General features: G+C 38.5%; 2 protein-coding genes across 4 annotated transcripts in view; both read right to left on the reverse strand.

The window, feature by feature from the left end:
* Nucleotides 1–15,627, reverse strand: part of LOC127440017 (NAD-dependent malic enzyme, mitochondrial-like) — a 714,514-nt gene that overhangs the window by 274,534 nt on the left and 424,353 nt on the right. The gene's annotated exons all lie outside the window — the stretch shown is intronic.
* LOC127440002 (netrin receptor UNC5C-like) overlaps nucleotides 1,922–15,627 on the reverse strand; it is a 232,031-nt gene continuing 218,325 nt past the window's right edge. Inside the window, exons 15-16 of the mRNA XM_051696358.1 lie at nucleotides 12,921–13,099; nucleotides 1,922–3,306 (exon numbers count right to left, since the gene is read on the reverse strand). Coding sequence (XP_051552318.1) covers nucleotides 3,144–3,306; nucleotides 12,921–13,099 — 342 coding nt within the window. The 3' untranslated portion in view covers nucleotides 1,922–3,143. The remainder of the gene's footprint in view (nucleotides 3,307–12,920; nucleotides 13,100–15,627) is intronic.

Below are 15,627 nucleotides of genomic sequence, written 5' to 3' on the forward strand. Positions count from 1 at the left end.
TGTTCAATCACTTATTAAGAAGTGGAAAATTCGGGGATCTCTTGATACCAAGCCAAGGTCAGGTAGACCAAGAAAGATTTCAGCCACAACTGCCAGAAGAATTGTTCGGGATACAAAGAAAAACCCACAGGTAACCTCAGGAGAAATACAGGCTGCTCTGGAAAAAGACGGTGTGGTCGTTTCAAGGAGCCAAAAAATTTTATAAGCCAAAAATGCATGTGGTCATGTAAATGCATTAAACGGCTTTCGATTATTGTAAGGTCATAAAGGGCTTAAGAATAAACCGATTGACACGGGTAGGTTTTTGCCATTACACCGATTTCACATTGCATGTAAACACCTTCACCGCCGTTCTTACCGGCTTACCCAATGTGTGCTTGCATGCCTCTTCCCGGTTTTACGTCAAAAGCAGAGATCATCTCGATTATTTCAAATCTCACGTAAAAAATAAAATAAAAAATATCTTGCTTTTTTTTTTTTTTTATCTGATTTTTGGGAGTTATTAATGTATTGGTGTGCATGTAAATGGGCTCAATGTGTAGTTAAAGAGTTTTGTTGTAATTATTGGTACTCAGGGGCGTAAATTCCAGATTCCCAATAATAAAAACAAGCAAGTACAACCCCCCAATATTCAAGCCAAATCTACGCCCGTGGTTGTACTGTATAAGAATCAACAAGGGAATTAATGAAATATTTAACTAAAAACTATACATGAAATTACTTAGACATCACACCGCAGGAAACCGTGCTTCCGGGTTCTTTCGATCAGCAGACTTCAATGGTGGAAACAGGCAGCGCTGCAGTTTTAATAACATTTTAAGCTTTATAGAATGTTATAATGTCTTTTAATGTTAATAAAAGTTATTATAAAGGAATATCTATGGTTTACAGTGAAGAAATTATGTGGGTTCTTTTCTGAAATATCAGCAAAACAAGTTTAAACTTGGTTCACTGAGCCTGTATGATTATGTCAGACATGAAACAGGTTGATGAATACACATCCTCACATTTAACACACTTCTAAAGCCTAAGAAATGTGATATATAAAAATAAAAACTACCACTAGACATGCAGAATGTGTCTTAACTGCTTAAATTATTAACCCACATACAATAAATAATAATATTCTTACTTCAATATGATCATATTCCATATCAAAACTTAATAACAGCCATTTCGATTGAATAATATTATTTACTGCATTCAAAATAAATGCAAGGACATCATTTTAGCAGAATGACATTATTTTTATTCACTTATGCTTTCACAAACAGTAGTCCATGTGCTGCGGTGGTGGAGACGGGTCCCATTCTTCCCGTTCTATCGTATCTGGTGATCTTGATCATATAAGATCATTGTTAGATCATATTTGACCTCATATCTGTCACAGTGACAGCACTTTGGAAATGGAAAAAAAAAAGCAGTTTACAATCAGAGGTTACGTGATTTCTTCGTAAAAATGTTAATATCGATATTAACAGCTGCTGCGTGTCAACTGGGTCTAATAGAGCAGACACGATAATGACGGTGACCTGTGAATTTATCATTTATGTCAAATGTGTTTTTCCTGATGCAACGATCTGGTGGAAATTTAAAGAAGCCCCACTCTCCAATAATCTGTGGGAAACGGGGTGTTCCAACCCCACAAACAGCAGTTTTTGGGGGCAATTTCACCGCAATTTGAGTGAAGCGCCCATAGACAGCAGTTCTTTTCTGGGCTACCAAAAGAACCCGGAAGGGGCGGGGCAGGGTGGAGCGTTTGTTTGTAAACAGTATACTTCATCTATACTAAAAACTATAAAGTCTGTAAACACTTTTTTTTTTTTTTTTATTAATACATTTAATAAATATATATATTTGAAGTTTAGTTCAAATATAAAATAATCTCAAAATTTGGTAACAGGCTGCAGAGGGTAGTAAATCCAATAATAATTGTATTTTATTTCCAAATATTTCTTCCTCAAAAGTACTAAAATAACAAACAAATTACCTGTCGCGTTGACCAGGTTCGGACACACTGTAAGATACAAAACCCCTTTCAAAAATCTACCATGGTAATCAAAGCTTCTGCCAGAAAATAACAGTTAACAATTATGTTCCAACAACAAAACTGTGGTAACCTGTATTAGAACCCACTGTCATAATAAAAAGTATTTAAAATGACAGAAAGATTCTAAAAGCTTCTTTCACTGTTTGAAGTAGACCTCATATTAATGTATTATATTAATAACAATAATTATAGATTCTATCACATTTTTAGCAGAAACTATGATTTCCACAATAATTTTGTATGTGTAATGTGTAATGTGTAATGTTGACATTAAACATTTTATTTGTTAAATGCGATAAACAATGCAACATTCGACAAATGTCCGCAGAACATTTCAGCCAGTAATGCCAAAAATAAATAATTCACGTTTAACGCCATGCATTCCAAGAAAATCAAAAATCAATTTCCAATATTATTCTTTAATCCCTGGAAAGTACACATATGCAGTTTTGTTCAACAAAGAAACACAATTATTTCCATCTTACATATATCGGCGTTATAAAAATAATACAATTGAAATTGTTAATTGGATTTTTAAAGGCCACTTTAAGGTACTCTGTCGACACACTAAATACTATATTTTCATGTCTCAAAATATATTACATGAGCGTTTGTTTCTGCAACCACTAGATGGCACCACAAAATTCCGTAAAAACAATCACTAAGGGAGACAGGGAGATTTCTGTTGTTTTTGCACAAACACACATTAGGATAACATGGCAGTCCCTATACGTGCAAACTGGAAGGGTGATACGGGGGTCTGAGTGAGCGGTTTGGTTGTCTAGTACAAGTCTGTTGCGTCTTGACCCTGTTCCTGGTTCACCTTTGACCCCTTGAGATATCCAGCCCGGCATTCAATCCCAAATCAGCGGCATTCACATACATGGACAGCAGTACCGCATGTTTCCATGGAAACTAAATAAGATGCTAAACTGAGCTGGTGCAAAAGGCAGTTGACTCTCAATATGGCAAAAGCTTTGACTTGTCTTCGTTCGGATGGCGATTTGATCGTTTTTCCAGTTCAGTAACAGTGGCAAGTCTTTAATGAGCTTAATCTGGTCATGTTTTTATGCTTAGACATCAACGTACAGGATCATTGTTCCTTCGTCAAGGAAGCTATGCTGTTGTCATGACGACCCATCTCCTCTAGAACAGTGGCGAGTTGGTTGAGGTTACCATGTGGAAAGTGTTTGGCTTCCCACAGGTCCAGAATTACACCTGTAGGACTGGTCTTAGTCGCAAAGTAGTTCAGATACCTGCAAGACAAGTGAGATGACAGGGGTGCTTAGTGGTGGATGGTATGACCAAAAACATCAGGGTAATGTAAATGTGTTTCTTCAACTACTGGTACTGTGGACTTCTAGAAAGTAAAGTCTTATTAAAACATTTTTCACACGCAGTAGTTTAATTAATTTGTCTATTACCAATGTCCAACAGTGTATGTACATGCATCACATGAGATTTATATTGTTACTGTCATTTTTTTTTCTGAAAGTCATGAAAATTCTCACCACAGTTTTATTTCCAGCACATCTCAAATTCAGTGGTGGAAATTACTTTAATGTTTTAGGAATAAAATGTCCAATTCCTTTGTCTTGCAAAGGCTAATTTCATCACTAACATTTTATGCATCTTAAATGCACACAATTCAATAATATTTTCACACTTTTTCAAAATGTAGCTACATTTGATTGGAAATGATGCCCAAATTTGATTGGAAGTGATATTCAATATAATATTTAATTTTAATTAGTTTTCTTCAAACATCACATGTCTCATTCTTCATCTCAAGCATGCTCTTCACTGACACTTTTGGCAGCTCGGTTAAAAAGTACACTAACTTTCAACAATTTTTCCTATTAGGGATTAAATTATTTGGTGTGGTGGAAATGACGCCAAAATTGTGGGATAGTTCTAATTTTTGAAAAACTGATAGAAATAATTTTAACAAATATTGAAATGGTTTGTTTATTTCTCTCTAGATTATAATAGTTTTAAACATAATAATTTGTGTTTTTAGAATGTGTTTAACCTTGTGCAACCCCGCGTCAACGTGTGGATGATGTATTTTGGATTTGCTATATGCAACTTATTATTTAAATTAATTAAAACAGACTGAATACTGTTCACAACATTTCTGACGCTAACAGTCACGTGACACAACAGCATGGCGTCGATTTCCGTGAAGCGTCTATGGGTGCAGCGTCACAAAATTTCCTCTGGTAAGAAACCTCTAAGTTTTTTGATTGAAACCTGTTTGGTTGAGTAGCGTCTCTAGTTTCATTTGATATGCCGCTTTAAAAATTTATACATTTTTCGTGCGTCAGCGTGCTGATAAAGTCCACATATGTGGAAATTGGGACCGCGTTTCCTCAAAAGTTGAAAAAATATGTTAGTTATTTTGAATAACTATCATCAACAACACATCTGTGGGTTATTTAGCTTTTTATTTATATACATTTTGTAATATTTTATTTTGTTATCACTCTACAATACGGTTCTATTTATTAACAGTAGTAAATGCATTCCTATATATTTACTGTGCATTTTCACATTGAGAGTCAATGTATTCATCCAAAAGCTGAAAAATGAGAAAAATTGTGCTATATATAGAGTTAGGATGAAAATAAGGTGCATTTCAAACTGTTCTGAGACCAGTGCAGACTGTTCTGAGACCAGGGAGCAAGGGTGCATCCTATAGCTTTCTATGCAGCTAAGTGCATTCACTCCTAAAAACAGACCAAAAGTTCAGTTTCAGGCTGCAGATGATGTTTGGACCACTCAACATGTTTGGCAGACATGGGACAATGATAATCAGTACATAGATTCAGAATTTTATAACGCAAAATTTTATTTTAGTATGGTTGGCAGTGATTGAATGATGCCGGCCATTACTTTTAATCAGAATATTTATTTCAGCTTTATAGAAAATCTGTAATGTCTATAACGTCTCAAAAACATGAATAACCAACACTCCTGGACACAAAATAAACTATTTGATGAAAAAAAAATTAGACTTTCTATAGCTTGGTATTATGTACATAGTTTAGCTGGACACACATTTTTAGGAAAACTATTTGCTCTACAATTTTTTGGCTTATTTATTAGGTGCTACTAGTTACAAATCAAAAAGAGAAATTGAAAAGGCAGATGCTATTTGCACCTGGTGCAAATAATTGCATATGCTATTTACATCCCCAGAGCAAATAGTGTCAGATACTATTTGCACCCATATTTAAATACTAACATACAGTATATGGGCATCACTGCAGTGTGTTTATTGTGTTTATTTAGAGTCCCACAGACACACTACATTAACCTCTACCCCTAAACCTAAACTTAACCATACCATTAAAAAATAACCTTGGTTTTACTACAGTAACCATGGTTTCACGCGGGAAGGAGTGCGATCGACAGACCCCGCCTCCGGATCAAACCCTTCTCTGCACTCTCCTACATTCACCGTGACCAAATCACTGTGATGAAATCAACATTTATATTCATTTTTATCTATTACTTTAAACAGTTGAAAGGAAAATATTAAGAGTGGAAACAAGAAATCAGATGGGAAAAAGACTGGGACAAAACGCGAATTCAAACCGCGGTCACTAGGACAACGGTACACAATCACACACCGTCTTTACATCCCACGCCACTGCAGTGACATCTATTGGTTCATTTGTCATATATTTCTGTGGTGACACCAGACTTCTGGGGTGCAAATAGTTGCCCTTTGTGGCAGATGCTATTTCCACTGGGGTGCAAATAGACACTCCGAATTGAAAATGCACATAGCAGTCACACTCGGGGTCTCAGACAGGTTAATGTTGAAAGTCAGGGTCTGGCACAAGGCTACACCAGTAAAATCTATACATAAAATGCATTTGAAAAGTTACCAGATATAAATGATGATGGTCAGGAAAAGTTTTAATGTAACCTTCATATAACTATATACATATACACTATATTGCCAAAAGTATACGCTCACCCATCCAAATAATTGAATTCATGTTTTCCAATCACTTCCATGGCCACAGGTGTATAAAATTAAGCACCTTGGCATGCAGACTGCTTCTACAAACATTTGTGAAAGAATGGGCCGCTCTCAGGAGCTCAGTGAATTCCAGCGTGGTACTGTGATAGGATGCCACCTGTGCAACAAGTCCAGTCGTGAAATTTCCTCGCTACTAAATATTCCACAGTCAACTGTCAGTGGTATTATAACAAAGTGGAAGCGATTGGGAATGACAGCAACTCAGCCACGAAGTGGTAGGCCACGTAAAATGACAGAGCGGGGTCAACGGATGCTGAGGCGCATAGTGCGCAGAGGTCGCCAACTTTCTGCAGAGTCAATCGCTACAGACCTCCAAAGTTCATGTGGCCTTCAGATTAGCTCAAGAACAGTGCGTAGAGAGCTTCATGGAATGGGTTTCCATGGCCGAGCAGCTGCATCCAAGCCATACATCACCAAGTGCAATGCAAAGTGTCGGATGCAGTGGTGTAAAGCACGCCGCCACTGGACTCTAGAGCAGTGGAGACGCGTTCTCTGGAGTGACGAATCACGCTTCTCCATCTGGCAATCTGATGGACGAGTCTGGGTTTGGCGGTTGCCAGGAGAACGGTACTTGTCTGACCGCATTGTGCCAACTGTGAAGTTTGGTGGAGGGGGGATTATGGTGTGGGGGTGTTTTTCAGGAGCTGGGCATGGCCCATTAGTTCCAGTGAAAGGAACACTGAATGCTTCAGCATACCAAGAGAGTTTGGACAATTCCATGCTCCCAACTTTGTGGGAACATTTTGGGGATGGCCCCTTCCTGTTCCAACATGACTGCGCACCAGTGCACAAAGCAAGGTCCATAAAGACATGGATGAGCGAGTTTGGTGTGGAAGAACTTGACTGGCCTGCACAGAGTCCTGACCTCAACCCGATAGAGCACCTTTGGGATGAATTAGAGCAAAGACTGTGAGCCAGGCCTTCTCGTCCAACATCAGTGTCTGACCTCACTAATGTGCTTCTGGAAGAATGGTCAAAAATTCCCATAAACACACTCCTAAACCTTGTGGAAAGCCTTCCCAGAAGAGTTGAAGCTGTTATAGCTGCAAAGGGTGGGCCGACGTCATATTAAACCCTATGGATTAAGAATGGGATGTCACTTAAGTTCATATGCGTCTAAAGGCAGATGAGCGAATACTTTTGGCAGTATAGTGTATATAAATAGGTTAAAATCAAGTTTTAACAAAAACCACCCCTCAGACATGAAATCACCTGACGTTGAAGAAAATCCCATATATATTAGTTATTTTTACCGGAATTTGAATGGAAACATTTTATTATCATTTTAATAAACATATGGTGATATATTATATATATATATATATATATATATAAATCCTGTGAATTACTTGAGTTGAGAGAATTAATACTTTAGGTTAATGAAAGGTACTTTATCTCACAGGTTATACTCTTTATTTTCACATTAATCAATGTTTTTCTTCATGTGTAAATAATGTAAAGCAGTCCTACCCGCTGACAGCTGGCTTTTACTGAATCTACCGCAGTATTAAAGGATTAGTTTACCCCAAAATAAAAAGTCAGTCTGTCACTCACCCCTGTGTTGTTATAACCCCATTTGACTTTCTTTGTCTTAAACCAAAGGGAGAAATTGTGAAAAAATGTTGTGCTCAGTGATGGTATACAATGGCAGTTTATGGTGACCACATTTTCAAGCTTCAAAAACATGCAAAAGTATATTTCAGAAGTCTAATAAATTATTCCATGAGACCCATGATTGTTATGAAAACAGAAAATGAGATTTGGTGAGAAACAAACCAAAATCTAATGTAGTATTTAGTGAAACTGTTGACCGACCGTTGATCTCCTCTGCGCGTTAAAGCAGCCTCCGCTCGCGAAATAGGCCGTTCAAGCGACAACTCGTTTTGTTTATCTAGAAACAACAGAACAGAACTCAGATGAACACAAACCAAAGAACCGAACTTACTACTGCATGGATCCCGTCTTGGATGGACACACATTAAATGGAGCACTGTCACGTTAAACTAGTCCGTTAAACTCATATGCGTTAAAAGGGAGAATCTCGTGAAAACAGTCTTTGCTAAAGTTCAACCAAAGTCACAGATGACCTCATTAAATGCAGTGCAAATGTAACTATGGCATATCCCGTCTCAAACTAAAGCGATGGTGAAATCGATGCAGCCAAACCATGAGGTAAATTTCCTTCACAGTGGGCGTTCATGCGATGCCACACATAATGAAAGTTTTTCACCACTACACAACTCAATCACTGGCCAGTGGCTAATGACAGACATTTTTGTCACCTAGCAAAGAAATCTGGTTGCATGTGCAAGTTATAGAAGTCTGTGTATACACACTGACATTTGGCAACAACACAAAGCACAGACATGTGTTTTTTACCCGTCCCACCATGTCACGAAAAAAAAAAAAAAAAAAAAAAAACAAGATGTGGTTGGTCGCTTTTCATGTCGGTCAAATGGCCCCTTTCAATCTTGGGTGGTTCAAATATGTACGCTGTAAGTGGGAGATATTGCGAATATAATCAAAAGATGCGTGGAAAATTAATGCGTTTCTCAGGCATGCTAAATATATAACAATTTTCCCTGTTCATTTCAACAAAACATGCCGATTTTCCAGGTATTCCAGTATTTAAATTTCTAAAAGCTAAATTTGAGCACTTTAAGCACTTTACTGTTACAAGTACTTGATTTTTGTAATCTGATTACATAATCCAGATTACATGTAATCCGTTACTGCCCAGCACTAGCTGTCGATCGCTTGTTTTCTATTTTCAGCATCGCGCAGTGAAACCCCGCCTGCTGTGAACTTTTGAAGTCCAAAAACTTTCTTATAACAGTATACTGAAGCCAGCATCTGAGCCGGTTAAAAACTACTTGAATTTGGCCAAGAATGTTACACCTACTGAATGTTTTCGCTGAGGTATCGCTCTCTTCAGTTGGAGGTCTGTCTCAAATGCTCACCCTCACCAGTTCAGAATGGAGGAGAGGAGGAGGACACTCCTCTCTCTCTCTCTCTGTTTGATTTAGTCTGTTTCAAACAAATAAGGCTGGGCATAGAAATGCATCGATTCTCCGACTACAAACTCATCAGACATGTTTAGTAAGTTTGGTTCTCTGGTTTGTGTTCAGCTATGTTGTGTTCTGGTGGACCTGTTTTTAGAAAACCAAAAAGAGTTGTCGCTTGAACGCCCTATTTCGCGAGCGGAGGCTGCTTCAACTTGCTCTCTCGTGAAGTCTCATGAACGCGCAGAAGAGATCAACGGTCGGTCAACAGTTTTACTAAATAATACATTATATTTCAGTTTGTTTCTCACCAAACCTCATCGTATGTTTTCATAACATTTGTGAGGCTCATGGAATAATTTGTTAGATTTCTGAATTATACTTTTGTGTGTTTTTGAAGCTTAAAGAGGTGGTCACCATAAACTGGCATTGTATGACATCACTGAGCACAAATTAATTTTCATAATTTCTCCATTTGTTTTAGGAAAAAGAAAGAAAATCAAATGGGGTTATAACAACACATGGGTGAGTAAACAATGACTGAATTCTTTTTTGGGTGAACTATTGCTTTAACGGTCCAGTAAAATCTTTCACTGTTGACACATTTCTACCTTTACACAGTCATATTGCCTAGCCTCAGGGATACAATATTTATCAAAGCCTAAACATCCAACATAAAATCGGAGTTTAACGTAGAATCCCTCCATGATCTGGAACAGAATAAAAACATCTTTGTAAAAAGAGCTACTTCACAAACTCTGGGGGCGTTGAGTCTACTATGACTGATGAAGAACTTTTAAGAGACTTTCTTTTAACTTTTAACTTGTTTTCTCAGGATCCTCTTACCTTTATCTCTTCCTCTGCACTTCTTGTCCCCTGTGAACTCTAACTCTCTCGTCTTCTACCTCCAAATTCCTCTTTTATGTGCTGCTTGTCCTCAGAGGTGAACAGCATGCTCTCCAACCAAAACTCTCTCTCATTTGAAATGAGATCTACCTTTCATTTAAAGGCCTACAGTAATACCCCAACCATAGGGGTCCTGCACTTTTTTAATGTATTTTTTTTTGTCTTTTCCTCTAATTATGCGAATGGTGGAGTGCATAGACATAAGTATTTTGAAAGTTGATTTTGGGGACAGATCTCTTCATTGTTTCTTGACAGACAGAGAGAAAAGAGTGATTGAACAGGATATTCTCTCTTCCATTTCCCTGCTGTTGTACTGTTAATCTTTTCCAAACTCTCTGGCTCTCTAAACCATCTTTTCAGAGTGGAAAGTTTTTCTTCTGTTGTTTTATAAATAAAAACTGCACTGCAGTCTTTGAAAATGCCAATGAGATTATTATTTCTATGTTTTAGTTACTAACTGATATGATTGATGATACAATAATTTTTCAAAAGTTATTCAAAAATACATAAAAATGCAATTCACAAAAAACTATTACTTGAATACACTTCTACTATGATGAACATGTTTTCAATTTCGGAGTTCAAAGTCATTTTGATGTATTTTTTGTTTCCTGGGGCTTAAAGTACAGCTTTTTGTTCAGGTCATGGGGCAACCCTAAGAAAACCTCTTGACATTCGTGACTCATAAATTACATTAAATTAATGATTAAGTTGTGTACACATGTATATTCAAGGTGCAAAGAAAGGATTTTAATACCTTTTACTTGTTGGTTACACCACATGAAATTTTTTAAAGCCATTAGATCTTTTGTGTGTGTGTGTAGAAAATGCTAAAAATGTTTTTTTATTATTATTATTACAGTGCATCCGCTTCACTTTTTCCAAATTTTGTTATGTTACAGCTTTATTCCAAAATGGATTCAATTCATTATTTTCCTCAAAATTCTACAAACAATACCCCATAATGACAACGTGAAAGAAGTTTGTTTGAAATCTTTGCAAATTTATTAAAAATAAAAAGCGAAAAAAAATCGCATGTACATAAGTATTCACAGCCTTTGCTCAATACTTTGTTGAAGCACCTTTGGCACCAATTACAGCCTCAAGTCTTTTTGAGTAAGATGCTACAAGCTTGGCACACCTATTTTTGGGCAGTTTCTCCCATTCTTTATTGCAGGACCTCTCAAGCTCCATCAGGTTGGATGGGGAGTGTCGGTGCACAGCCATTTTCAGATCTCTCCAGAGATGTTCAATCGGGTTCAAGTCTGGGCTCTGGCTGGGCCACTCAAGGACATTCACAGAGTTGTCACGGAGCCACTCCTTTGGTATCTTGGCTGTGTGCTTAGGGTCGTTGTCCTGTTGGAAGATGAACCTTCGCCCAAGTCTGATGTCCAGAGTGCTCTGGAGCAGGTTTTCATCAAGGATGTCTGTACATTGCTGCATTCATCTTTCCCTCAATCCTGACTAGTCTCCCAGTTCCTGCCACTGAAAAACATCCCCACAGCATGATGCTGCCACCACCATGCTTCACTGTAGGGATGGTATTGGCCAGGTGATGAGCGGTGCCTGGTTTCCTCCAGACATGACGCTTGCCATTCAGGCCAAAGAGTTCAATCTTTGTTTCTCATGGTCTGAGAGTCCTTCAGGTGCCTTTTGGCAAACTCCAGGCAGGCTGTCATGTGCCTTTTACTGAGGAGTGGCTTCCGTCTGGCCACTCTACTCCACAGAGAAATGCTGGAGCTCTGTCAGAGTGACCATCAGGTTCTTGGTCACCTCCCTGACTAAGGCCCTTCTCCCCTGATCGCTCAGTTTGGCCAGGCGGCCAGCTCTAGGAAGAGTCCTGGTGGTTCCAAACTTCTTCCATTTACGGATGTTGGAGGCCACTGTGCTCATTGGGACCTTCAATGCTGCAGAACTTTTTCTGTACCCTTCCCCAGATCTGTGCCTCGATACAATCCTGTCTCGGAGGTCTACAGACAATTCCTTGGACTTCATGGCTTGGTTTGTGCTCTGACATGCACTGTTAACTGTGGGACCTTATATAGACAGGTGTGTGCCTTTCCAAATCATGTCCAATCAACTGAATTTACCACAGGTGGACTGTAATCAAGTTGTAGAAACATCTCAAGGATGATCAGTGGAAACAGGATGCACCTGAGCTCAATTTTGAGTGTCATGGCAAAGGCTGTGAATACTTATGTACATGTGATTGTTTTTCGTTTTTTATTTTTAATACATTTGCAAAGATTTCAAACAAACTTCTTTTACATTGTCATTATGGGGTATTGTTTGTAGAATTTTGAGGAAAATAATTAATTTAATCCATTTTGGAATAAGGTTGTAACATAACAAAATGTGGAAAAAGTGAAGCGCTGTGAATACTTTCCGGATGCACTGTATATTTTTTTTATGAAATCAACATGGACACAAAGATTACATTTCTATGAATTTTATTCATGTGTTTTAAACTAGAGTTTTCAAAGATTTTTCATTTTTATCATCTTAGACGACATTATTAGTCAATGGTCCTATAGTAAATCTACACTGTTCTAATAGAGTTATTCTAGTTACTTTGATACGTGTTGCCAAACTTTTACAACTAGTATTCACACTAATACTTCAATCAAGATAGAATTTTGCAAGCTTCAACTGAAATCAAAACATTTTAATTTAATAAAATAAAAAACACTCACGATAAGCTGTTAATATCAGCACTTTTAGAAAAGGTTTTCATTTGATTAAAAAAAAAAAAAATCTTTTAATTTTTTTGACTGGACAATTTTCATGAAATTGTCCGGTACACTATGTATGGCAAGTCATTTATAAAATAATTTATTGTGAATATAATTAATGGTCCAGTCTGTATGTGAATGCAGTGTTTGTTTGTGTGTGTGTGATTGAGTGTCACCTGTCCAGGTTGAGTTTGTGTGCCAGTAATCTCCAGTCATTGCCACGTGTATGTGGTGCGTCCAGACTGCTGCAGAGTTTTGTTCTGACGCTGAGCGGTATTCTGAATGCATTCGGACCCGTCAACACAGTGATACTGCTGCCTGGATCCATCAGGGATGTGTCAATGCTCTGAACGTCCTGCAGTACACACATATACATTTTCTAGAGAAGACTCGAGATAAGATTTTGTGTGTGTTTGCTAACTCTCATTGAGACTTATGTCTTCTAATTAATAGATTAATCTCAGTCATAAACAAACCAATTAACACAGTGCTGATCTGACCAATAACATACATGTCTTACTGTAACTGAATGTTTATTATTATTATTATTATTATTATTATTTATTTTAAAGGCTTGATGCTCTTTATACTGACCTGAGCCACAAATTCTCTCATTGAATCACCTGTCATCACCACATGGCATTCGGCTACTCTCAAGTCAAATAAAATCAAATCTCTTTATTGTCACTCAACCATATACACAAGTACAACTCTTATGATATTTATAAATGTTCTCACTAAATGAAGGGTGTTTCACCACTTGGCTTCTTGGAAACATTATCGTCTGACTTTTCAAATGCATTTAAAATCCAAGCTGAAAGTGCAATTATCTGCAAGTATGTGTGGAGATGAGATTGTTCATGAAAAAGAAACAGCACCAAATATATGTCTGTTTGAATTTTTGTACATGTATAAAAGAAAAATGGAGGATGTGAAGACTGGAGTGAGAGAAAACGAGTATTCTTGCCGAGGCAGACTTCTGACTATCAGCATAATGTCTGGTCCATTCGTAGCTTTTTTTGGCCAAGAATCATCTACTTTGTCAAGTAAAAAAGACCATCTGACTGACATGTTAGTTGCTTTTTCATATACACTGATCAGCCACAACATTAAAACCACTGACAGGTGAAGTGAATAACATTTATTATCTCATTCCAATGGCACCTGTCAAGGGGTGGGATATATTAGGCAGCAAGTGAACAGTCAGCTCTTGAATTTCATGTGTTGGAAGCAGGAAAAATGGGCAAGCGTAAGGATCTGAGTGACTTTGACAAGGGCCAAATTGTGATGGCTAGATGACTGGGTCAGAGTATCTCCAAAACGGCAGGTCATGTGGGGTGTTCCCGGTATGCAGTGGTTAGTACCTACCAAAAGTGGTCCAAGGAAGGACAACCGATGAACCGGCGACTGGGTCATGGGCACCCAAGGATCATTGATGCATGTGGGGTGCGAAGGATAGCCTGTCTGGTCCGATCCCACAGAAAAGCTACTTCTCAAAAAACGTAATGCTGGCCATGATAGAAAGGTGTCAGAACACACAGTGCATCACAGCTTGCTGTGTATGGGGCTGCGTAGCCACAGAACAGTCAGAGTGCCCATGCTGACCCCTGTCCACCTCCGAAAGTGCCTACAATGGGCATGTGAGCATCAGAACTGGACCATGGAGCAATGGAAGAAGGTGGCCTGGTCTGATGAATCATGTTTTCTTTTGGATCATGTGGATGATCGGGTGTGTGCGCATCATTTACCTGAGGAAGAGATGGCAGCAGGATGCACTATGGGAAGAAGGCAGGCTGGCGGAGGCAGTGTGATGCTTTGGGCAATGTTCTCTGGGAAACCTTGGGTCCTGGCATTCATGTGGATGTTACTTTGACATGTACCATCTACCTAAAGATTGTTGCAGACCATGTACGCCCCTTCATGGCAACAGTATTCTTTGATGGCAGTGGCCTCTTTCAGCAGGATAATGTGCCCTGCCACACTGCAAAAATTGTTCAGGAATGGTTTGAGGAGCATGACAAAGTGTTCAAAGTGTTGACTTAGCCTCCAAATTTCCCAGATCACAATCCGATTGAGTATCTATGGCAGGGCTAGTCAAATGGCGGCCCATGGGCCAAATCCGGAACACTAGTCACCTTTTTCTGGCCCTCCGACTGATTTTTTTCAAATTGATCAAATTGCCAAAACTCAGCGTGCATAGGCCTCAGCAATCAGCAGTGAGTTTAACAACACTCATTGGCAGAGGGGGCCTGGGTAGCTCAGCGAGTATTGATGCTACCACCCCTGGAGTCACGAGTTCGAATCCAGGGTGTGCTGAGTGACTCCAGCCAGGTCTCCTAAGCAACCAAATTGGCCCGGTTGCTAGGGAGGGTAGAGTCGCATGGATTAACCTCCTCGTGGTCGCGATTAGTGGTTCTCGCTCTCAGTGGGGCACGTGGTAAGTTGTGCATGGATCGCGGAGAGTAGCATGAGCCTCCACATGCTATGAGTCTCCGCGGTGTCATGCACAGCAAGCCACATAAAATAAAATACAAATACATTTTAAAAAAGCGTCTTTTTCAATCAAATGTATTTATATAAATTGCTTAGTTGTGTGGAGTGCGGTCAAATCTACAGATGTAAAAAGTTACCGCAGTTGTTATAGAAATGTTGTCAGCACATATGCACATTAGGCAACAAAAGCAATTGATTATGTAAACTGAACGTTCAAAGAAAATGCACTGAAAGTTTGCTTTTATTCTCTATTCTTGAAGTGTCAAACAATTGAGTCATATCTGTTCAAGGTCTGTAGGGCTTGGGAAAAAAATTATAAAGTGAAACTGAACCTGCAAATATCCTGATAATCTTTGATTGTATATAGAGCTGTGAGTCAGCCCTCTCAAT

Source organism: Myxocyprinus asiaticus, chromosome 4, assembly GCF_019703515.2.
Source record: "Myxocyprinus asiaticus isolate MX2 ecotype Aquarium Trade chromosome 4, UBuf_Myxa_2, whole genome shotgun sequence".
NCBI lineage: Eukaryota > Metazoa > Chordata > Actinopteri > Cypriniformes > Catostomidae > Myxocyprinus > Myxocyprinus asiaticus.